Source organism: Python bivittatus, unplaced genomic scaffold (genome assembly GCF_059951505.1).
Source record: "Python bivittatus isolate LINGU-HERP-01145 unplaced genomic scaffold, Pbiv_v1 ctg000700_np1212, whole genome shotgun sequence".
Taxonomy (NCBI): domain Eukaryota; kingdom Metazoa; phylum Chordata; class Lepidosauria; order Squamata; family Pythonidae; genus Python; species Python bivittatus.
The window spans coordinates 23,699,350-23,723,160 of NW_028277098.1; the positions used below are offsets into that span (position 1 = coordinate 23,699,350).

Consider the following 23,811-nt stretch of genomic DNA (forward strand, 5'->3'; position numbering starts at 1 on the left):
CATTAACCACTGGAAGGTATTATCTTTCAGTTCAGCATGGGATATCATCAACATGTTGATGATAATCAGTTTTATTTCATTATCCTGGGGTGAACGGAGGTGGCATAAAACAAAACATGTTGAAGGTGAACCCCAGCAATTCAGAGGTATTGTTCGCATTAAATATCCTGATGCTATTCTAGTTTCTATATTGGCTCTGGATGGGGTCACAGGTTCCCTAATCTTATAATCCAGACCTTGGGGGCCCTCCTGGATGCATGGCTCTACTTGATCAGAAATGGCCCAAGGACATTTTTCCAGCTTTAGCTAGTGCTCAGCTGAAGTCCTTTTTGAAATGGGAAGCCTGGTTTAACTCCGATTTAGACTTCTATAATAAGCAATTCTTGGAGCTGCTTTTGATTCAAAATGCAGCTACTGCAGCAGAATGAGCTATGTTCTAAGGGCTCTGCTTTGGTTGCCTATAGGTTTCTAAGGGCAATTCAAAATGCTGGTGCTTACATATAAAAGCCTTTCAACATGGCTTGGCTTCCAGTTATATTTGGGGTCACCTTCTTCAAGCAGAATCTGTTCATCCTGTTTGCTGTTTTAGGGGGTGCTGCTTTGGTTTCCAGCCCACATGGGATTAAAGAGGTGGGAGCCTGGGGACAGTCCTCTGTTGAAGCCCCACTGTTGTGGAATAATTTCCCCCAAGGTTGGATTGGCCCCCTATCTTACAGATATAGGAAGGTAGCCAAAGTACTTTTGTTCTGCTAAGCCTTTGGGAATTAAGACTGTTGGGCTGCCTGGACTGGGTTCTGGATTTGTATGTGGTGTTATGTATATACTTATTTTGGGATGTTTAAATCAGGAATATGAATTTCATTGATTATTAGTTGTTTTCATTGTATTTTCATGGGTATAAACCACCTGGTCTCTTGGGAAAAGGCAGTATATAAATTAACAACTAAAACCCCAAATAAATATATTATAAATGGCTGTTAATTTTAACCACAAAAGAGTTTATCAAACAAACAAAAAATACCCTCCCAGAAGTCATTATCAATCTGTGAAAGACCATCATACTAACTGGAAAAAAAAAAAAGAAATTTCAAATCTCTAGGTCTTATACATTAGGAACTTTGTCAAAATTCTTAGCATGCATGCATGTGTGTGTTTGCCAACTCTGGATCAATGCACTTTTAAAATAACTTTTCGTTAAATATTTTCCAGATAGCCAATCTATGTGTGGGCACCCACGCATGTGCCCACCCATTCAGCCAACTTTTTCATGACTAAGACAGTTTTGCTAATACAGGTTTCATGAAGGAGGCATCCTTCTCATACTTAGTAGAACAAAGCCACACCACAGAGTTCATTTGGTGAAGTACAAGTTGATGATACAAAGTTGAAGTGTAGTTCTGTTTAGTTCTGACAATGCATAAGCATCACAGACACCTTGCTCAGACTAAATAGCTCTTAGCTGTGACAGAGCTTGAAATATAAGTTGTCTGGGAAATCAATGTAAGCTACCCTATCCAAAAAGAAGCACATATATCTCAGGAGCAAGGATTTAGCTGGCACTGGTCCATGCTTTACATTGTTTTATGCAAAATGTCTGTATCACCTGAAATGGAACAATAAAGTTGCTAGAATGTGGTCCCTACGGATCAGTTTATTTATTTGATGTATGCTCCTACTCGGGCAAACACTTGAGGAGGTTGACAAATTACAAAAGAAACCAGAACCCAAAAAGGCAAAATGTACATTACAGCCCATGCTAAGCATTAATTAACAATTAAAAACCTGGCAAAAAAGATGCATTTTTACAGGATTGAAAATGCTGAGACAGTGAGGAATAAACACAACTTCAGACAGATTGCATTTTTTTAGAATGAGAGTCATCCCATACACTGAAACATATATCCTTTTATGTTTGGCAGATCTTGCTCTCAGTATACCAACATGGGCAATTCATATTGTCCATGTTTCATATTATGAACTAAAATAAACTTTATGTTAAGTAATATGAATAAAACTCCAATTTCTACCAAAGCTTTTAGAAGTAAAATAATCATCCTACTGTATATACTTTGAGGAAGATCTATGATCCTATTATAAAATATGACCTAAAGTCATAATATAGGATGAGTAAACCTGAATAAATATTTAAATTATTTACTGATATTACTTAGCTGTCATTGATTGTGGAATATAGGCTTTTCTATTAACGCCCCCCCCCCCGTAATGCACACTATATTACTTTTACAAATCTATAATTTAGAACTAATCCTATTAGAATAATTTATTTCAGTAATACAAAAATAGCATAGTAGAACACAAACAGCAGGCTCTCCACCTATAGAACAGTTTGTAGTTACAATTGCATAGCATGGAAAGAACTGCAGTGAGACAGTTTGAGCTATAAATCCTTCTAAATGGAAATCTTCCAAAAAAAAAAAAAAAGTGGCTATGTTCTACTTGATATTCTTAGGGCAAAATAGGAGACAAATTTAATTGGTGCTTATTTTAAAATCCATTCACACACACAACCAAGTATGATGAAACACAGAGTCCTGAAGTAATGTGCTTTGGTGATAGGGAATAATACTAAAAGAAGGGCTTGGGTACGTGGCACATCTGCCTTCTTTAAGGGTTTATTTTGAACTCATGAACAGAGTTCTGCCATGTTTTGAAAGTCATATAGCAATACCTTTAGTCCTTTATCAATCAGAAATAACTGGATAGTAAGTTATGCCAGCTCTTACAGAAAACTGATCTGCTGATCTAGCAATAATGACACTTTTAAGAATCACTAGAAAAGCTAAGAGCCAGTTTGGTGTAGTGGTTAAGGCATCTGGCCAGAAACCAGGAGACCATGAGTTCTAGTCCCGCCTTAGGCACAAAGCCTCCTGGGCTTGGGCCAGTCACTCTCTCTCAGCCCTAGGAAGGAGGCAATGGCAAACCACTTCCGAAATCTTGTCAAGAAAACTGCTGAGACTTGTTCAGGCAGTTGACAGTAGTCAACACTGACTCGAAGGCAACCAACCACAGAAGTTGTGTGTGTTCTGGAGGACTGTGCATTTGACCTATGTAGTGTGAATAGCTGCAGTCTGTTCCAAGAGCTCCCAGTTCCCATTATAGGGGGATGGATATTGCTATCTGTTGAGGAAGCAGAGACTATTGAAAAGACTGTATAAGACTGCATATTACTGGAGGAACTGGAAATATTTAGACTTGAGAAAAGAAGTCTGATAAGATAGCATTCTTGAAACACCTGAAAGCATGTTGCACAGGGGAAAGTACACTGCACAGGACAGGACATGGAATAAATGATTTTAGGTTCCAGTTGAATATTAGGAAGAAAACTCCTAACAGTAATAGCTCCTTGAACCAATTCAGAGTGTTACTGAACTCTCCTTCATGGGCATATTCAAGCAGAGGTTGGAAGCCATATACTGTCAGTGTTTTAATTTGGATTTAATTTCCATGATTAAGATAGACTTAAGTGATCATTGCACTATGATCTACCATGCATTGAACAGATCAGGGAGGCTCACTGGATTTAGGATGTAGATGCACCTACAATAGGATATATGCTATATCAGTGTAAGCAGGCACTTAGGGGGCCAATATGACTGGTAGGAACCAGAATTACAAAATGCTAACCAGGTCTCCTTTAGACCAGAATATACATCTTACTACTTGGCTGATATCAGAGGCACAACTATGCTTGGGTCAAAGTTCTTTCTGGCTCTAATTTCTGAAAACATCAAGTTAACCTTCTAAGGAAAATATAAAAGAACTCAAAGTGAAAGGCTGAATGCTTACATCCATACCTACTTCTTGCAATACACTCTGGTCAGATGTGACTGACCAAATCATTGTTCCCTGAGAAAATTACTCCCTCCCCTTCATAAGTTGGCACAATTGTGGATGACCCATTCAGTCTTGCAGAGGTCATATTTGAAGTACTGCCAGTCACGGCAGGAAAAATGAAAATGCCTAAAGAAATTCAGTTGGTTGTGGCCCTTCTATGTTTTGGTCTCTGTTTGGAAGCAGGGAGAAGGGACTGAAGTTCGTTTAAACCACTCAATTCTGTTTGTACAACATAAGTGACAGGTTTATCCCAAACAGCCGGGGTTTGACACTAACTCTGGAAACTCTTGGGACTTTAACTTCCCCTTGACATCCTAGCCCACTCTTTACCAAACAAATAGAGCAACAAAGTATGTCTTTCTGCTTGCAAAAAATGGAAAATAGTGTGGCTATGTTTGAAATTGTTTTACCACTATCTTAACTGTACATGCTTTTAATGAAATGTTGGGAATTTTATTCAGTCATTTAGTTTACTAAATCTACCAATTTTTAGAGCTTAATTGAAGAGTTATTTATCTGGTGATCTATCTCCCACTGAAACGAGTGGGACTTTATGATGATTTGGCTAGATGCTGGCTTTGTTAATTTTATCCTCCCAACCACCCTTCATGTGTTAATACTGTAAATGCTAAAACGTTAAAACTACATTACAAAAATACTATTATTCTGAAATTTGGAGGAGAAATTTCCCTTACTTCTCACATACTGGGACTTTTCAAATGGCAATCATATATATCTCCCCTGTAAATAAATGAAATGAATTTTCAACCATGAAAATAGAGCTTTACTATGGAAATGGGGACAGGCAGGGTAAAGGGTTCAGGTGCCACTATAATCGGTACTATAAACATGCTTTAAATTTGTGGCACAGAGGACATGCTTTTCATAATACAGCAATTTTATAGTTTTATTGGACAGACAAGCGATAAAGGAATATTCAGAAATGGCAGTTTGAAATGAATGAAAGTGGGGAAAAAACCACACACACCACCAAATCACGTTACTTATATAAAATACTACTGCAATAGTTCTTTTATTAATTTTTAATGCTCAGCACCCTTGGTGACCTCTTTTATTCTTTTGCTGTCAACATGGCAGCCTGGAAAAAATTGAAATGGGATAATAAAGCGTAGGAAGTACTTAAACCCCAAGAGTATGCAAGTGCATTCCCTCTGCCTTCCCTGTCAGTCTTTTTGTATCTCTGCCCGCCTCCACCCCCCATCCCTAACACCCCACAGGCATGGAAGAGGAACTGGTTTAAGTAACCCATGTCTTTCTTTATATACTTAAAGTATTTATTTTAAATGCTTCTTTTAAAATAGGAAGTGTTTATCTGAATAATAGAACTGCATGAAAGAAGGCTGTTTTCTTTTGTCTGTCTGGCTTCCACCACATATATTTGGCCTGATTCAGCTGCATTTTGCTCAAACAGTGGGATACCATTATGCTATGAATATTTACCACTGTTTATATCTCCAAGGAGACTAATCTCCATACCACTACAGTCCAGAAGCTCCCGGCATTGTCTCTGCAGGCCCAGGTTCATGGTGTCACAGCAACTGAGGCCATGGGGTCAAACAGATTAATCCATCAGTGAAAATAAAGCTCTGCACTATTGTCCACCAACTTTTACCCCCTCCCCCACCAGAGGACCTAAAATAACATTCTACGCTAGAATCCACGGTATGGAGTGCTGGGTGTACGGTATGTACCACAAAGGGATAAACATGAGGAAATATTAGATCAGTGAAGTTTGGGGAATATAGCAGAGGAAATGTGTTTATGGAAATGTGTTACGAAGGCAGGTTACGGCAGGGAGGGGGACATGGAGTGCAGTACACTTAAAAACCCCACACAACTACACGTTTGGGAATGTTTATATTTTTCTTCTTCCAATGCCCTTTGATTAGCCTCTGTCTCACATGTGCCCTGACAACTGTGACAGAATGAAAAATCCCAGGAAAAATGTGGGTCGTAAGAGAAGAGAGACTTCCCCCGTTCCTCAAGGGTGACCCCATCACTGCATTTTGCTACAGTGTTTCACCATTAAGGAAAGGGCAGCCCATGACTGTTCACAGTCACTCTGTTCCATCGGTCATGACTGTTAGGAAACACCGACCGGCAACTAACTTAAGAATACAACAGACACAATATTCTAGTCACGTTAAAAGTATCTCTTGGTGATTCCAGGCCTCAAAGAAGGCATTTTTAATAAGAAAGAGCAATGCCTACCTGATACTCCACCATATGTGGTCTTTTTCCTGAGCCCTACAGCAGGCCAAGGCGTGCCATCTGCTTTCAGTCCCATCAACCCCGACACGGTATTGGTGGCTGTAACACCATCTGCACCACCTACCACAAATTTAGTGATAGCTTAATAAGCATGTTAACACAGCAAGTTACGGAAATTGTTACATGGTAGTACTAATTAGATGATGAAGCTTTCTAGCTATTAAAACATGTCAGGTCCACAATTCATCATCATAGCATTAATATTATTTTCAACATTCGCAGAGAGAATTTAAAATAGCACATTATGTACAATGTCAATCCTGATGTACATTGTTCACAGGGCCTGGATTAGCTGTTAAGTGCATGTACACCCTCATCATCACATGTCCCACTCAAAGATAACTATCAGGAGCCCTGAATATGTTTCATCACCACTCCTCTCTCTGGGTCGCCTGCCCACATACTGTGGCCCAAAAAGAGAAAATAGCAAGCTTGAAAGTAGCAAGGAGGAACAAGGCCAGACCACTTATTTGCTTGGCAATACTCTTTGGGACAAGTAATAGTAAGTAAGGAATAACAGCAACTGACCACATGGCAAATACAAAGAAGGTGACCTCAGTGAGAAAGAGAACTCACCGAGAGCTTCTGGAGAACCTCCCAAAAAGCTTCCAAACCTTTTTCAGTGCTGAAAGGAAGCAAGGATGAACAAGGCCAGACCACTTATTTGCTTGGCAATACTCTAATAATTAGCAGGTGAAAGTCCAGAAAATGTATGACTCAAGTTGTAGTTTCACTTGTGTTGTTCCACATTAATTTTTGTGCTCAGAAAATGGGGAGAAAAGAAAAAAAAATGGTAAATCTTATTATGTTCCCTATTTCTCAGAATTTTGGAATCCATCAAGTTGCAAATTTAAAAACAACAACAGTGAAATGGGGATATATCTGAATTTGTTACCTTCTTGAGAAGCCCTTGCAATGTTCACAATGTTTGTGACATTTGGAGTCAGCTTGGCAAAGAAAGGAATCTGAACAGCTTGTCTCACCCAACGACAGATGTTGCGCACCAGCTCTGGATCCTGTTCAAATAGGTCAGATGAATACAGTGCATAATTAAAAGTAATGTGATCAAAACTTTCCAACAGTCTGCTTTCCTGTAGTTTTCAGAAATTATATTTCAATACTCTGCTTTGCCTCATTAATTTAGCTATGTCAACATTCTAAGTAGTATGGAAAAACTATACTAAAATAGATTAGATATCTAAAGCATAGTAAAACTGTAAAGGGTGGCTGTGTCATGTAGAATTAGGCAGTCTCCAGTTTGGAATCTTAAAAAAAAATGTGAATCAGCAGAAGAAAACCATTGTAAGAGATTAGACTTTTCTTAGAGAAATATATTTCAAAAATGTAAATACCGCCCCCCTGAAGAACAATTGACCCGTTTTTAGATAAACAAGAACCATATGTACTTTGAAATTGAAACAGACTGCCATTTACAAGTACATACCTTCACCTGTTAGCCTTTCCCAACACTATTTTACAAGCATGGTGGAAGGGAGGAAGGAGAAAGCGGAAGCAAAACATGTATCAATTAAAAGAGACAAGAAAAACGTGGAGAGAAGAACCCTGCCTCACCAGTAGCCATCTCTACAATCTAAAATAACTGTTCTGAGCACATTGAGATCAACTACAAATGCCATGATTCCCGATGAAAACTGCCAAAATTCAGTAGGTACAGTTCAATGGGTAGCATACCAATCATGGATGCACTGAAACACTTGGTACCTGGACCTGATCTTGGATATAGATTTTATTTTGTCAAAATGTTGAAATAAGAACTTTATTAATTTAACTGTATTCACTTATTTTTACTTACATTTTTGTTGCTTTACATAAAGGAATTGCAATGAATTACATATATAGTCTCTGAAGGTGGTACCTCCTGGATAGCCTTGTTGGCTGGACTTGGTTAATATTTGGATAGGACAGCTCCAGGACATACCAGGGTTGTAGGCTAATTTTGAGCAATGTTAAATTATTTTTCTTCCTTGTTATTTATTTTGTAACATATATGTAATTTCTAAATTGATCTAACTAGGGAATGCTATTGTATACCTTAGTGCAGAACTTTGTTATCAGCTTGGCATCAGCACCTTGATCCCTGATCTCTTCTAGGGCATTCACATCAACTGTGATTAGCTATCAATTGCCATTTAAGATTTTCCCCAATGATATGTTTTGTGGCAGTGCAGAAATTAAGTTCACAATGATGGTGGTTCCACCAAAATGGAAATGATCCCTGAAGGACATCTTGCCTGAGATCCCCTCAATCCCTTAGCTAGCTTTGTTTATTACAGAACCTGTCTAGCATAAGACAGTCAATTGTGTAATTAAAAAGCAAAACAAAACAAAAAAACTGATCCATGAATCACTCTATAGAAGATTCAAAAAATGCCCATCCCTGATGTAAATCGGAAGTTCTGATATATACATTAACCTTTTCCTAAATTAGCTGGCAGGGTGATATTTAACTATTCTTCCACCCACCTGTCCACCAAATAACCTCCCAGCAATTATTTTGACAGGGTCAAAGCTTTTCTGAATACTCATCTCCTTTGATGAAAAGTTCAGGATGACAAACAGCTAAATGGGAAAGAAAGAGATCAACTTATACTCTTTAAAGACAGAAATAGAAATCTTGAAGCACTTCCTTCCTTCATGGGACAGCCTTCAGAGGATAATCAGCTGCCTCTTCAGTTGATAATGGCTCTGTAGTAGTAATGCTTTTTAATTACATAAATTTTACTTTATGTTATAATTTGGTAATGAGGCTTTCTCTTTTATGACAACTACTGATAAACTATGTTAAAATCTTCAAAATCTATTTTATAACATGATCTTAATAAATGAAAAAGGTCTCAGAAATCCCAAAATGAAAGAGAAAGGTTTCCCCACCAAACTGAACTATAAAGCAAAGGCAGGATGGCAACAGAAAGTAAAAACAAGGCGTTGGCAGTTTGAACATATCTGGGGGAAAGGATGGATTATGGAATCCTTGGTGCTCTCTGAGCTCAGAGAGCACCAAGGACTCCACAGTTCAACCCTGAGCTACATACTGTATGTTCTCTTCTATAGGATGGTTTATGTTGAGATATCCAAATTCTATGAAGCCCCCAACAATGTTAATAAATCCCAAACAAGTGCAGTCTAAACATCTCCTTCTCCAGAATACAGGTTCTAGGCTTGAGAGTTGGGCCACTAGTCTGTAAACCTGCCAGTATACTTCTGAGAGAAATCTTAGATGTCTTTTCTAGATGCCCGGCTGACTCCTACAGGTGCAAAACTATTTTGCTTTTATTGCTAGCCAACAATGTAGTAAGAAAAGTGAGTTCTATTTTTCGGTGAGCAAGTGCTGCCTTACCACTACACTTTTTATTTTTCTCTCACACATGCACAGCCTGATATGAAAAGGAAAAATTTATAGAAAAGATGGCAACTGTCCAATTCCCCATCCCTTGACACTTCTCTTTTTAGAAATTAAACACTCTCTCAAATTCCTTTTCAATTTTGCTACACAATTAAAAACAGTATTAGAGGTTTTGGTTCTGGAGGAGAAGAAAGTTTAAAAGGTACAAAAAGTACATCTCCACCAGTAAAAATGTCAATATGTATTCTAATATTTCTAATATGGTTGTGGAAATATTCAGACTGATCTGACTGTTTGGTTTGAATGGTCAAATGGAATGGATTTTCTGAATGAATTCAAATCATAACATTGAAGCAGATTATTTTCCAATTTATATCAGCTTTTGCCTGATTTACACAGGCCTAATTTGACACATTCACATATATTTGGTGCGAATGTGTACAGTTTCAGAAATTTTGAATTAAGATTACAGACACATGCAACAAAATTATAAGTTACAGAATTCTGTGTAAGAACTGAAATAATATTATTTGATGTGTTAAAGACAACTTGACGGAAAAATGAAATAGAATTGTTAGATATATATATATATAGTATGTAAGTTATTTGCAAAATCAGTCTTCTTTATCCATTTTTAGGCGCTGAAGAATAAAAATGTAGAATGGACAAGATTATAAGCATTTGTGTAAGGGAGGAAAATAACACAATAATACCTTTTCTTCAAGAAACTAGACCCATCAGTTTGGGCAGTACTACAGGTCACGTGATTTGACATTAATTGTTGTATAAAATTGTGAGGAAGCATTTCCCCCCTTTAAACATGTTGTCTTTGTTTAACCTGCTAAGGTGGTATTGGTAATGACCACTCATTCAGTGACCATTCAAAGTTGCAACGGTGCTGAACAAGTGGTTTTGATGAACTAGTCCTCGAAGTTCTGGCCATCGCAGCACCCTAGGGTCATATGATTGTGATCTGGGCGCTTGGCAACTGGCTCACACTTATGATGGCTGCAGCATCCCACAGTCACATAATCACCATTTGCAACCTTCCCTCCTGGCTTCCCACAAGCAAAGTCAATGGGGAAACCGGCAGGGAAGGTTGCAAGTTGCTCCTGCTGCTTTTTCTCCCAAGGAGCCCTGCTATGAAATAAGAGATCCCAGGGAACTCATACTCTGTATCACGCTCTTGGGCCGCAGCATCCTGTCCCCTGCCCACATGCACTCGCATGGTGCAGCAGCACCCCCTCCCCAGCCCGCATGCACTCACCGCAGCACCCCCCCCACTTCAGTCCATAGTTCTCACCCATCCTCCTCCCTGCCTGTGAGCCGCCTGGAACTTGCAACTTCCTGCCAGCTTCCCCATTGACTTTGCTTATGGGAAGCCAGCAGGAAGTCTCAAGTCATGGTCATGTGAGGTCCTCGCTTAATGACGTGTGATCCTTGCTTAACAACAGCAATGGGCACTGCTGGGATTGCCGTTGCTAAGCAATGTGGTCACGTGACATTGTACTTTACAACCGCATTGCTTAATGATGGAAATTCTGGTCCAATTACCATTGTTAAGTGGATACAGTTTGTGTCATAAAAATCTTATTTAAGGTATGAATTACCATTCTGATTCTTCTTCCCCACCCATTCTCTGTCTATGCCTCCACAGAAAAATAAAATGAAGCCATCGCTGTTTGCCCTCTTGTCACTGTAGCTGAAAAGGAGAAAAATAATTGTGAACAAAGAATAAAAGAAGAGGAAGCAGTAGCAGCCTGGATGGCCTGAACCAAATTATAGCACTTGCCAGCTGATTAGTAAATGGGTGTCTAAAGTCCCTGATTGGTGTGTCAATTCCATAAGCATTTATTGCCCAGTTATCTTAGACTTTTCTTCCTTTCTCCAGTTTTGCCCATGTCTGATTAGCAGGTAGGGATTGCTTATTTTCATGAAAAACCTCCTCTACTTTTAAGGGGGGGAAAAGGCCCTGTGAGTCTTTGTAGAGTGGGCCCTGCTTATTATGTCCCAAGTTGGAATTGACTCCTGATGATTGCCAGGGCAAGTCCTGCAGTTTTCTTGGCAAGAAGTGGCTTGCCATTGCCTCCTTCCTAGGGTGAGTGACTGGCCCAAGGTCACCCAGCTGACTTCTTGCCTAAGGTGGGACTAGAACTCATAGTCTCCTGGTTTCTAGCCTCATGCCTTAACCACTACTCCAGACTGGCTGATCTCAAACATGAGGCAATTACTGCACCCTCCAACTGGCCAATAGTAGTCAGGAAGGCATTTAACTATAACCTGCCCTTATTTATGGCATATGTGCATAAAGCATCTGAGAGTTTGCAATCAGGATTAACTGTCAGGTCACCAAGGTGACACACCACTATATACCATTCTTCTGGCTCACTTTTTTTTTAAACAGTAGAAAGGAAGACTGAAGCTACAATGACCTGATCTCTGCAGGAAGAGGGGAAAATCCAGGAGCTGTGTGTCAGCCTTTCAAAGTAGGCCATCTCAGGAAACGAACTCCACAAGAATGAGTGGAACCCTATTTTATAGATTCCAGTAATAGAACCTTGAAGCCTGACAACATTTTCCTTCCCTTTTTCTTATATTCAGGAGAGTTAAGGCAGAGCTAGTCTGAGCTTCTTTGTCATGTTTTTTTTTTTCCTGTTCTTGTCATGTTTTTCTAACTGCCATTGCAGTTTCTCCAAGTTCATCTCTGTGGCTCTCTGCACTGGGAGGCAGGATTACTGGTTGAGGCAAGGTATCCCACTAATGGGAAATTGGTTCACCCTCAAACTTCAGAGTACTGTATCACTTCCACTGGAAAAATGCATTCAGCTTGTTTCCTGGCTGAACCACTGCTGAACAGGAAATGTTGGCTCAGCTGATGAACAGACAGTTATTATGTGATCATGTAGGCAGAGAGTTGATTAGAAGTATCGCAAATACAGCATGAGAAAGTGTCCCAAGCAAGGTGGAAGATAAAAAGAGGTCTGTCTAGAAATATTTGTGTTAGTTCATCTCTTTCTTACCATTCTTTATACCTTCCATGTTTTTACAGCCACTAATTAAGTATCTCAAAAGGAAAAGATCTCTACTTAAAAACTTAGCAACTTGGCACACCTCACTTGAATAAGTTAATGAATTTATTTCCTGTTTATCACATTTTGTCCTAGTTAAGATTTCAGTAGGAAGGAGCTGTAGTGTCACAGAAGCAGGACAGTGCACTAAATTCAGTAGAGGACTGGAGAACCCAAGATTAAATTTCTCATCTACCATGAGACTTTCAGGTTAACTTATCATATACTCTTTCTCACAAGATGATTATGAGGGCAAAATAAGAATTGCAGGAATAGTGGAATAGTAATGTTATTGATGACAACAAAGACACTGCAGCAGCAACAACAATAACTACACCACCATTTCTTTGGGGTACAGAAGTATCACTCACCCTGACTTTATTACCTGCATTATCCATTTAACATAAATTTTTATACATACAGTAATAATTTGCAGAAATCATCCATTTTCTGAATAAGGCAATGTGTGACACCCACTCAAAAATAGCATTGGCTAACCATAGTGCTTAAGTTAAGAATCTTTTATGCAATGCTTTTGATCTGAGTCTTTTATTTAGCAAAAGTTCAGTGTTTTTTATTCTGGCATTTTTTAATGCTTTAATAATTAATCATAAACATTCAAAGACACATACTGTGTGCATCTACAGGGCATACGGTGTATTTACATGAATAATAAACCTCCAGCAACTTAGGTCTGCAAATTTCCAGCTAATAAAAATGGAGATCTCTCTTGCACATGCAGCTTTCATGAAATATTCATTACAGCTGCATTGGCGTTCTGAAAGCAGCTGCATCCTTGCGATTTTCATTGCTCACTTATGAATATCCTGACAGGGCCCACTTTAGAAAGGAAAGAACCTCTCTAAGTCAGATGGTGTGAATGCAGATGATGGGACAATTTGCTTAGCTTAGACATTTTAACAATAATGTGTAGCATATATATTATAAACAGCATGTGCTATGCAATATGAAAATATGACATTGTAATCCCCCCCCACTTTTGAAATACATTATTGTTGCATCTTCCATTCACAAGTACAGCCCAACTGATATAGGAACAAGTGACCTTTTCCACAGTTGTGGTATGTTTCAACAAGTGGGGAATATCTACTTAGAATGGAGAATACTCTGCTTAAACATTTACCTCTAAAGTTATGGCTCCTACACACAAATTGATATAATGTTTGTACTAATATTAACTGTACCACAGAGATAGAAAAAATAAAGTTAGAGATGGTAGCGTTTGCCAAAAAAGCTACTATGGAAATAGCAGAGCATGGGTTGCTCTACACTGGGAAAGTTCAGAAGTTGGGGTGAGTTGTAGGCCATGAGAGCAAATGTACAAATTGAAAAATGGGGAGGTGGAGAAGAAATCAAGCATAAGCTGTTAGGATTACTGAACCAGAATAAGGCAACTAAAAAGATATCACTTTTGGATTAATCATGAAGAGATACTGAACGTTTTTAGGTCTTTAGAAGATTCCATGTTTCTTTTAGGCAACTGTAATAATGGTGCTGAATAGAAGGAATCAACTGAATGATATAACCACCTATAACTGGATGGTTTGTGCAACAGGTGGTCATAGGGATGTCAGGGAGACTGATAATAGCCAAAAACCGGAGCCACAATAATTTGGTAGAAAAGCAGATTAGAAAGATGACTAAATGTGGTTCAGAATTTGTGTAGTCATTTCCCAAAGTGCCTTAAATTTTTTCTTGAACCCAAATACAGGTAGTCTTTGGGTTATGACTACTTGTTCAGTGACTGTTCAAAATTACAATGGTGCTGAATGAGGGGGACTTATGATCGGTCCTTGCAGCATCCCCGTGGTAACATAATCACGATTTCCAATGTTCCTTGCTGGCTTCCCACAAGCAAAGTCAATGGGGAATACGACAGAAAGACAGAAGTTGCACCTGCGGCACCCTCCAGCCTGTCTGCCTGGGACTCCTGCCTCTTCCTGCTTAATGACCTGTGTGGTCCTGGGGTTATGACAGCAACCAGGAGTGCTGTTACTAAGTGATGCAGTCACATGATGTTGTGCTTTATGACTGCATCGCTTAATGATGGAAATTCCAGTGCTAACTGCCATTGTAACCCAAGGACTATCTGTATTGCTCCCAAAACGGGGACATCTGCCGGGGGGATAAAAAAAGTAAAAAAGGCAGCTCCAACCATAATATCAAAGTCCCATCCTGTTTTTTCATATATTGCACATAGAATGCATGTAATGCATGGTGCTTCAATTGTGAGGTTGTGGCCACCATGTTGACTTTTTTAACCCTTCCAGCCTGCAGATATTCCTGCCTCAAAACTAGCAACATGATACGGTTTTTCAGCATACACTAAAATGATTAGTAATGGAGCTGGCAGATACTTCATACTTCCTACGGAACCAAATTTTGAAGTTAGTGTGTGCATCTTCAGAAGGTAGTCTCTAGGCTACTGAGGCAACAAGGAGATTAAGAAAAGGTGCAGAAGATTCTGGCCTTGAAAATAGGTAGGTGGGTAGGATCATGAGGAACATTCTTAGAACCAAGAATATTTGAGATCACTCTTGAGCTAAAAGCTGCAACACGCTGTGAGCTAAGATAAGAAACCAAAAACTTAAAAGAATGACATCTGTTATCTCAGTACTTTGTTATGTGCCATCAAGTCAAGTTTGATTCCTATTTACTACATGGACAAAGACTCACCATTTTGACCAGTCTCTAGCAACAACATGCAGCTCTTCCAAGGACATATCAGTAATTTCTTTGATCCCATCCATCTCCTCATGACAGGTGAATATTCTTTCACAGTAACAAAAACAGTGCCTTCCTAACAACGGGATTTCATCATCTGGCATTCAAATCTTACAGCAATGTCTGTACATGTTTCCTTGGGAACAATAATGAAGTGGTTTGCCATTGTTCTCTACTGAGTTTGGTTTTGGAGTTCCTTCTGCTAGGTAAGTTGCCTTCTCTTATGTCTACAGAGCACCATCAGGACTTGTCCCCACTGTGGATTTTGATAAAGCTTTGATCTAATGGATCTTCATTTACTGGACTTTGAAGGCAAGGAACAAAATTCAAGTCTGGAAACCCCTCTGAAATTGACAGTCTATTAAATCAGGGTAGTAGTAATGTTTCTGATGAGCTCATTGGCCAGCAGGAAGATCAGTGGCAGGAAGATCAAGCAGGTGAAGAGTGACATTGGAGGCAGCAGCAATGGGAAGATCAGAAAGTCAAGAAGGAAAGGGACAGGTTGCACTTCTTGTGGTCACTGAGGTTCTTTTACAAGACCGAGTATCAACGAAGAAGGTGGATTGGTACTGACAGCTGTGAGCCGCAAGAATGGTTACAAGAAATATAATTCCTACACCACTAGGGGATAGTACTAGGACAGGATGGTAGCTATATCAGCATGCCAGCTTAAAAGAACCAAGAAGCCCAGTGGGTACTTTTGCATGTGTGCAAAAGTACTTTTCAGTACTTCAAATAAGTATCAGTTTGCAGTAAAAAAAAACCCATGTGGTTTCTCTTGGAGATATGAAAGCTAAGCACTTTCTATCAGAACTGGACTGGCCAATTTACAGATATTCTGGCAATCAATTATAGCATTGTTTTCAGGTATAGCAAATTCTTGCACCAAGGTAGGTAAAATCAGTGAAAAATATAAGGTATAGTCACAAGTGAATAGACAGATGGCAAACCTGAGTTCTTTTGTAATGAATGGGAGTTTAGAAGACACTTTACTATTTACACCAGTCTTTTAATCCACTTTACAGAAAATGTCGATGTAGTTATCCAAAATAAATAATAAAGGGAAACATTTTCAGGCCTTGGGGATTGCCTAAAGTGGTTATTTGGAATCTGGCATGCATATTTATATGCTCATCAACTTGCTGAAGTAAGAAAAGAATGTCATCATAGTAGGAAGGAAAATATTGCTTCGCAGATATAATAAACTGTAATAACCTAGAAGACTGAAAAAAGATAACCTAGAAAACTGAGAAAGGAAATTGCTGCCACTTCTACTCAGGCTATTCACAACCAAAATATCAATAGTGAGTTCTTCTCATTCTTATTCAGTTCCTTAGCAAGTGTCATGTATTAGCCCTCATAACGGAGACAACAGAATATCATTAGTCTGCAAAAATGTCAATGATGATAGAAAATGGATGAAAATTGATATTCCTTATCAAATGCTGATTTATCCTACTTCTCAATGCACTGCCCACATTTAATGTAGCTGAAAGGCTTTGGAGATTCCTATATATATATATCTTTGCAAGGATGTTTATATGTGTATATATGCCTGTGCATACTGTATGTACACATATAGAATGTCAGCTGAAAAAAGTACCAGTGTAATGATGTGCATTCTCTGGGAAACACTGGTGAGCATTATGTGAAGATTTTTTAAATGTGTGAATTAGTCTTACATTTCCCAATAAAAGGAAATGCCACTTTTTCATAGTCATATAACATTCAAACTGAATAATTAAGATCAAGAGGCCAGTACCAAGTGCTATATATCGAAAACAAACATGCCTTTTGTGCTCTGAAATAACCCTTTTTGCTGACATTTATTATTTCATATAATTTTTATTACCATAGCCACCAGTATTTTGTCGTCCGTCCGTCCATTCATTCATTCATATTTATATCTTGTCTTTCCTTCAGGAGCCAAGGGGAATATTTTCATTTTCCCTCACAACAGCAACTGTGTAAAGTAGGTTGGGCTCAGAATGAATAACTAGCCTAACTTTATGTAGTGAACTTCCATAGAATATACCTGAAACTGGGTTTCCCCAGTGCCAATCCAGCACCTATCTATTATACCACATGGGTCATTATTGCTTTGAGGTTAACAACAACAACAGCACAACAATATACCAGGAATGGATGAGGTCTTGGAACTGGAGAAAAACTGTTTTTTTAGAATTCTTATGATCTGCATGATCAGCTCGTGGACCAAAATTGACAGCTTATCAAGAAGACAGTTTTCAGGGTGAACACTACTTGAACTGTGTATAATGCGTGCCAATGCACCTCAGCAGTAGAGATGGAAAAACAAAAGCTCTTAAATAGTCTTATCAGAAAAACAATTGGAAGATAAATCTTAATCGTCACAAGTTATCACCTGGATGCCTTTACAGTTCCTGTGTAAAGGCATCCAGGTGATAACTTGTGACGATTAAGATTTATCTTTCAATTGTTTTTCTGATAAGACTATTTAAGAGCTCTTGTTTTTCCATCTCTACTGCTGAGGTACATTGACACACATCATCATCATCATCATCATCATCATCATCATCATCATAGCCGCCAAATCCAGCCTAAACATCTGGCTGACTGTGCAACCAACAATAATAAAATAGTAGTTCAATTTATATCCTGCCTTACTATTCTAAAGTCCTCAAGACAGCTTCATATGATTTAAATTTGTGTGAAAGATATCAGATTATATATTCTACAGTCGTTAAACTAGGTTCTCTAATAAAGGAGAATGCCAAAAAAAAAAAAAAAAAAGGCCCTTAAAGGTTTTTAAAGCACTGCAGACTAAGTTGAAAAATCAGGAAGTAAGTGTCTATCATGGAGAAAGAAGTGTGTGAAGCCAGGAATGTATATTTTTTAACAAAAATGTTATTCAACTGGATAAAAGTGGGGCTGAAAGCCACTGACTACATATTCTGGCTTTCTTTAAATAAAGAAATTAAAAACTACATGGAGGCATAGGGGTTGTCCCAAAGTTATATCTGATCTGAGAACTGTCAACTTGGAGGGTAGAATTGCAATGGATTCTACCAGGATTACCAGAATTACCAGGATTTAGACAAGTCATGGTTGCCTTGGATGAAGCTTTCCAGAACTTATTTCATGTATCTAATAAACAACTGGGGCACAATGGGAGTGGTGTAAAGAATATGGGGTCATATGACAGATATTTTTGATGGGATGCAGAGAAATTTCCAAGAGGCCATTGGACTGACCTATAGCCAAACTACCTGTTAACCATGGTTCATCAATCAGAATCATATTCCTTCCTTCTTTTCCTGCAGCAAATGCTTTACTACCTTTGTCATTCACAGTTAAGTAGTTAATCAGCATCCCCATGGTTAAGGCTTATTTCAACTCTCCATAAACCAAGATTTGAAACTTCTTAATCCAGAATGTGAAACTCCTTAAAATCCTGCATCAGATTAAAAATAAAGTGCCCTTGCACTTGTAGCAGCATGGAAGCTATTTCCTCAGGAAGAAGCCCCATGCTGCAGTTACATACTTAAGAAAAAATAGTTACATAAAATAGAGCAATCTTAGCAACAGCACCTGGATTACTTTACTTTCAGGGAGATCGTTTACTTCAGTCACCACTGCAGTTCAGAGGATCACTTAAGGTCTTGCTGTTTTAAAACCTATTTACTTCAGTAGAAGGAAATTGTTGTATTTCCTTTCTGAGCTTCTTGTTTGGCTGCTGCATGTACTGTTATGCTTTTACAGCTTTTGTTTCTATACCAAGAAGCAGATGTAATATTGGACTAGAACTGTGGAAATCAGGACTGAAATCTCCATTCAGTCATGAAATGTACTTGGTTACTTTGGGCCAGTCTCTTAACCTAACCTACTTTACAGGGTTACTGTGAGAATAAACTATAAATATGTATAAAATATATATCCTCGCAGATATGGAGGACTGTGGAAGTGTGGCTTTCCCAAGTGATCTGCACCTCACAGGAATGATATCAATTGGGTCAAAAGCCGCAGCTTTGCATTGGTTACAGGCTTTCAAAAGGAGCTGATCAAAGGGAATTTTACTGAATTATCTAAACCGGTTAATATTTCTGGTGTAAAACTTTGGGAAGCCAAGGTTTTATCATACAAAGCTAGGTTTATGAAACACTGAAGATAGGAATGTAGACCGTAAAGACTATACCTTGGGGCACTCAAATTAAATTAAAGAATGAGTGCATGACTAGTAGTGTAATACAAACCCGTCCGTTAACTAAAAATGCCACTTTATGAGAGAGTGTTAGGCTTTTGCTGTTGATAAAAAATGGTTGATGAACTTTGTATGGAGACTTTTTTTTATTGATATGCAAACTTATTAACTGCAAGAACAGATGGACATCTACATTTGCAAAATCAACAAATGCAAACCACCACAAAATGGCTTTGCGTAATCTGGTTAACAAACTTCACTTGAGGTAATATGACAAACAAACAATATTATAATAATTATACTATAATTTATGCTTTGCTATATTGAAAATGTTTCCTTATCTTTTTAAAACTAATAACTGTTTATTATAGTCATAATTTAAAAATTGTTACATAGTTTAATCCAGGGAAATGAGTGTATGACCTCAAGGGCTAGGAGAGATTTATTATACCACAATCTGTTCAATTGGCTTCTATTACCTATGTTATTTTTAGTATCCTATATCAAAATGTCTCCCACTTGTGGATGCTTATATTTTGCTAATCAGTTCAGCAGTAACTGGCAGAAATAAAAAGACTATAGAATTAGGATGTATATAGCAAGAATTTGTTTTTCATTCTTTATTTCTCCTACTCCTTTCTGCATCCCTAATATTTATTGGGTGGACAAATGTCACATATTAAAAAATGCCCTATTTTGATACTCTAAGACTGCATAGAATATAATACATGAAAGTAGAATACATTATAAAAGGTCTAGAGACAACTTGCTGAGAATCCCACCCCGTAAGAAGTATAGAAGACTTTCTTTGCCATAGATTAGGGTTTCCCAAACTGTGAGGTGTCCCCCCCCTTGGGGAGGTGCAGAGAGAGTCCAGGGAGATGTGAAGAACCTTTTAGTTACATGGTTACAATAAATCCACCTTTCCCAAAGTTTCATTGTATTGTTTTCATTGTTCATTTGTGTACATTTTGGTCTGGATTTTTAGAGGAGGTGTATACATTAAGATTACATGCTTCTCCTGGAAGGTTCATTTGGCCTCTCTCCTTCTCATATTTCACAGTAAAGTTAAAACCACGCTATTCCAATGTCTGTTTGGCTTGAATAGATTGATTGTGGATGCTTATCTTGGATATAAATAATATTGTTGCTTTTATTCTGTGGATAATTGTTGTATTCTGCTTGGTGGGTTTTTTTTTCGCCTCCCAGAGTTACAATGGATACGGCAACTATTGTTAAATAAATAGATAAATGCATTGAGCTACTTTTGCTCACCTATTGTTTCCTCTTTTAATCCAGTTCTAAAAGTACTCCATCCAAGAAATATCCCACTTACTGCCTAACTCTCCATAGCTTCTTTTACCAAGACTTCATTTAGACTTTTCACCCACTGTTATTCCAGAGGAACAGATGTCATGTTTATTGTTAAAATACAGTAGATAGGCAATATGATTTCATGATGTAGGTGAAATGCTACTCCATTCAAAATCTATATACTACTAAAACTCTTGTGTCTGTAACCTTCAACTGGTTGAAGTGGTGCATCATAGGGCAACAATTTATGAACCAAGGTACCTCAAATAGGCTAATTTACAGAATGCATCCAAAATCCAGGACTCATTACTCCTGTGGGGTTGAAATTTGGGAAATTTGTGGCTGCTTCAGCCTGCCGTGCTGCTGCAGTGCCCTGGTCAGCTCAGGTCACATGATCATCATGGGTGTATTCCTGACCTCTTTCTCGCCTCCCTCTGTCCCCTCTGCCTAATTGGCTGGCAGCAAGGCCCAACAAGCAAGTGGTGATTGGCTGCTTTGGAAACGAGGCAGAAATCTGAAATCTATTAGCAGCTGTGGATGTTGAGGAAAGGATGATAGAGCAACTTGGATGCCTGCTGGTGAGGGAGGGTTGGCTGGGGGGTGCTGGTGGTCAATGGGTGAGCCTTCTTCCTCCCTCAAGGGAGGGGGCCCTTGGGGACAAGCCAGAATGGGGTACAGTTTTCCTCATGGTCCATGGCTCCCCTTTGTTCTATCTCCCCCCAGCAGAGTGGCAGGCAGTTCCACTGGTCAGTTGAGGAGGAGGAGGCTGCTTCACCAGGGCTCTCCTGAGTGTTGTGAGGGGAGGGCAAATGGCTCAAGCCTATATTATATGTGGAATTGAAGGGAGGAAGGGAGGAAGAGGGAGGGGAAGGGAGGGGAGGGGGAGGGGGGAGGGAGGAAGATTTCTGACGCTCCCTGCCAGCTTCCCACAAACAAAGTCAATGGGAAGCTGGCAGCAAGTCACAAGTCGCTCACAATCCCACTGCTTTTTTAATTTAATTTAATTTATTTATATGTCAAATTTATATCACCCCCCAACTCCCCCACAAGGAGGGACTCTGGGCAGTTCACAACAAAAGAATTTAAAATAAGTAAAAACATAAATAATACAAATATAAAATACAGTTATTAAATACAATAAAATCCAAGAGATGGTGATATTATTTTTGCCCTTGGTCATTCTGTTTCTCTGTTTAGGTAAGGAAATATCTCTGAAATGATGACACAACGGATCACAGGTTGTCTAGTACTACCTAAAGCTATTGGCCAAGTATTATCTAATGGTCTCTATTGTGAGAATAAAGCTCCAGATAGTTCTACTCTTATGGCTTCCATTAACACCACTTATAGAGTGAACAGTTACATGTTCCCAACTTCCAAAAATAAAGAAATGCATCACCGAATAAGAGGCTAAAAAAGATCCCAATTTGCACAAGTTAACCTAAGTTAAATGTGTATCACTAACTCTTCAGGAAATAAAGCATCTATGTCAAATATAAACATGAACTTATAAATAAATACAAAACACTTCCGCCCATGTGCAGGCATTGTACTTAAACCAAAAAATGCCTAAAATTGAATTAAAGTACTTTCAGGCATTCATATGCCTCCCCAACCTGTAGTTTAAATTATGCCCTAGTCTTTTCCATATTTGATGCAAAATATATAAAATCTCTCTCTCTCTCATGCCTCACTCTTGTGTACAACTTAACCATTTCATAGTTAATGTGAACAGAAACAGCAGTTTCAATCAGCTTCTAATGTCCTGGGGGTTATGTATGCCTCCTCCTGCCAGTTTAGTAACATGCCTCCATGGTCACTGCCATTCACAGTAGGACTGAAAAAACAGCCATGCTACTATAAATATACTCAGCCAGGGCTTCTCTATCCAGTGTCGCTCCAAGGACATCTGTTTGCATTGTTTACAAACACATGGATTATGGGGGAGAATAGATAATAAGAAGTTAATTGATTTTGTGGAGGGGATGAAAGGATTTATTGCATCACAATCAGTGGAAGTTCAAGGCATAAGAAAACTTAGCAGAAGCTGTCCTGAAGATATCAGTGAAAAGCACCAATTAGTTGACATGTTCTGTTACAAGCAACAGACTCACACAAATGTAGGCATGACCTCAGTGGCAGAGTGGGGTTAGTTAAACTGGCCTCCAGACAGCAACTCATTTAAATTGTTTTATGATATAAATAGAGAAGATAGTAGGTCTTTTATCAATAGGAAAAGGTAGAACCTTACCAAACTTCCTCTTAGAACTGAATCAATCAATCAATCAATCAATTTTTGTTACTAAATCAACAAAGGCCCATATATTTCTTGGCTAGATGGCATGAAGTCAGACAATGATCAAATGCTAGCCAACCTCTTCTGAATCCTACTAGTTCATTTCCCAATTCTCTTTAAGATTCAGTTCAAGAGATAAATGTTTGCATTAAATAACTATCATAACTTTTACAATTTACTGATGACATATAAATAAGCTTGAAGTTGGAATGCTCATTCCCATTTATTCAGTTATTTGGGATGATAACAGCTTCAAACCATGATGAAGTTGTCTAGTCTGTTTCTTCGTGTAAACAGAGGCCTTTAGAAATTCAGGTATTTATTTATTTATTTATACATCAAATTTATATCACTGCCCAACTCCCCCACAAGGAGGGACTCTGGGCGGTTCACAACCAAACAGTTAAAACCAATAAAAACATAAATAGTACAGCATAAAATACAATGATTAAATATGATAAAATCCAAGCGATGGTGGTATTGTTGCAGTCTGTGACCAGATAATATTGGTCAGTGGGACTAGGGAACCAGTCATCCCCAAAACTGACTATTCCCATCCCCACCCCATGCATAATAACAAAACCAAGTCTTCAATTTTTTTCTGAAGTCTAAGAGGGAGGGGGTCACCTCACTTCTTGAGGAAGGGTGGTCCAAAGGGCAGGGGCTGCTGCAGAGAAGGCTCACCTCCTAGACCCTG

The 23,811-nt window shown here is 38.6% G+C and overlaps 1 protein-coding gene across 4 annotated transcripts in view; it reads right to left on the minus strand.

The window, feature by feature from the left end:
- Nucleotides 1–23,811, minus strand: part of DPYD (dihydropyrimidine dehydrogenase) — a 578,647-nt gene that overhangs the window by 123,308 nt on the left and 431,528 nt on the right. For all 4 annotated transcript variants that reach the window (XM_088153490.1, XM_088153491.1, XM_088153492.1 and 1 more), the window contains 2 exons: nucleotides 7,043–7,163; nucleotides 6,088–6,207 (listed from right to left, as the gene is read on the minus strand). In XM_088153490.1, the coding sequence (XP_088009616.1) occupies nucleotides 6,088–6,207; nucleotides 7,043–7,163 (241 nt within the window). The remainder of the gene's footprint in view (nucleotides 1–6,087; nucleotides 6,208–7,042; nucleotides 7,164–23,811) is intronic.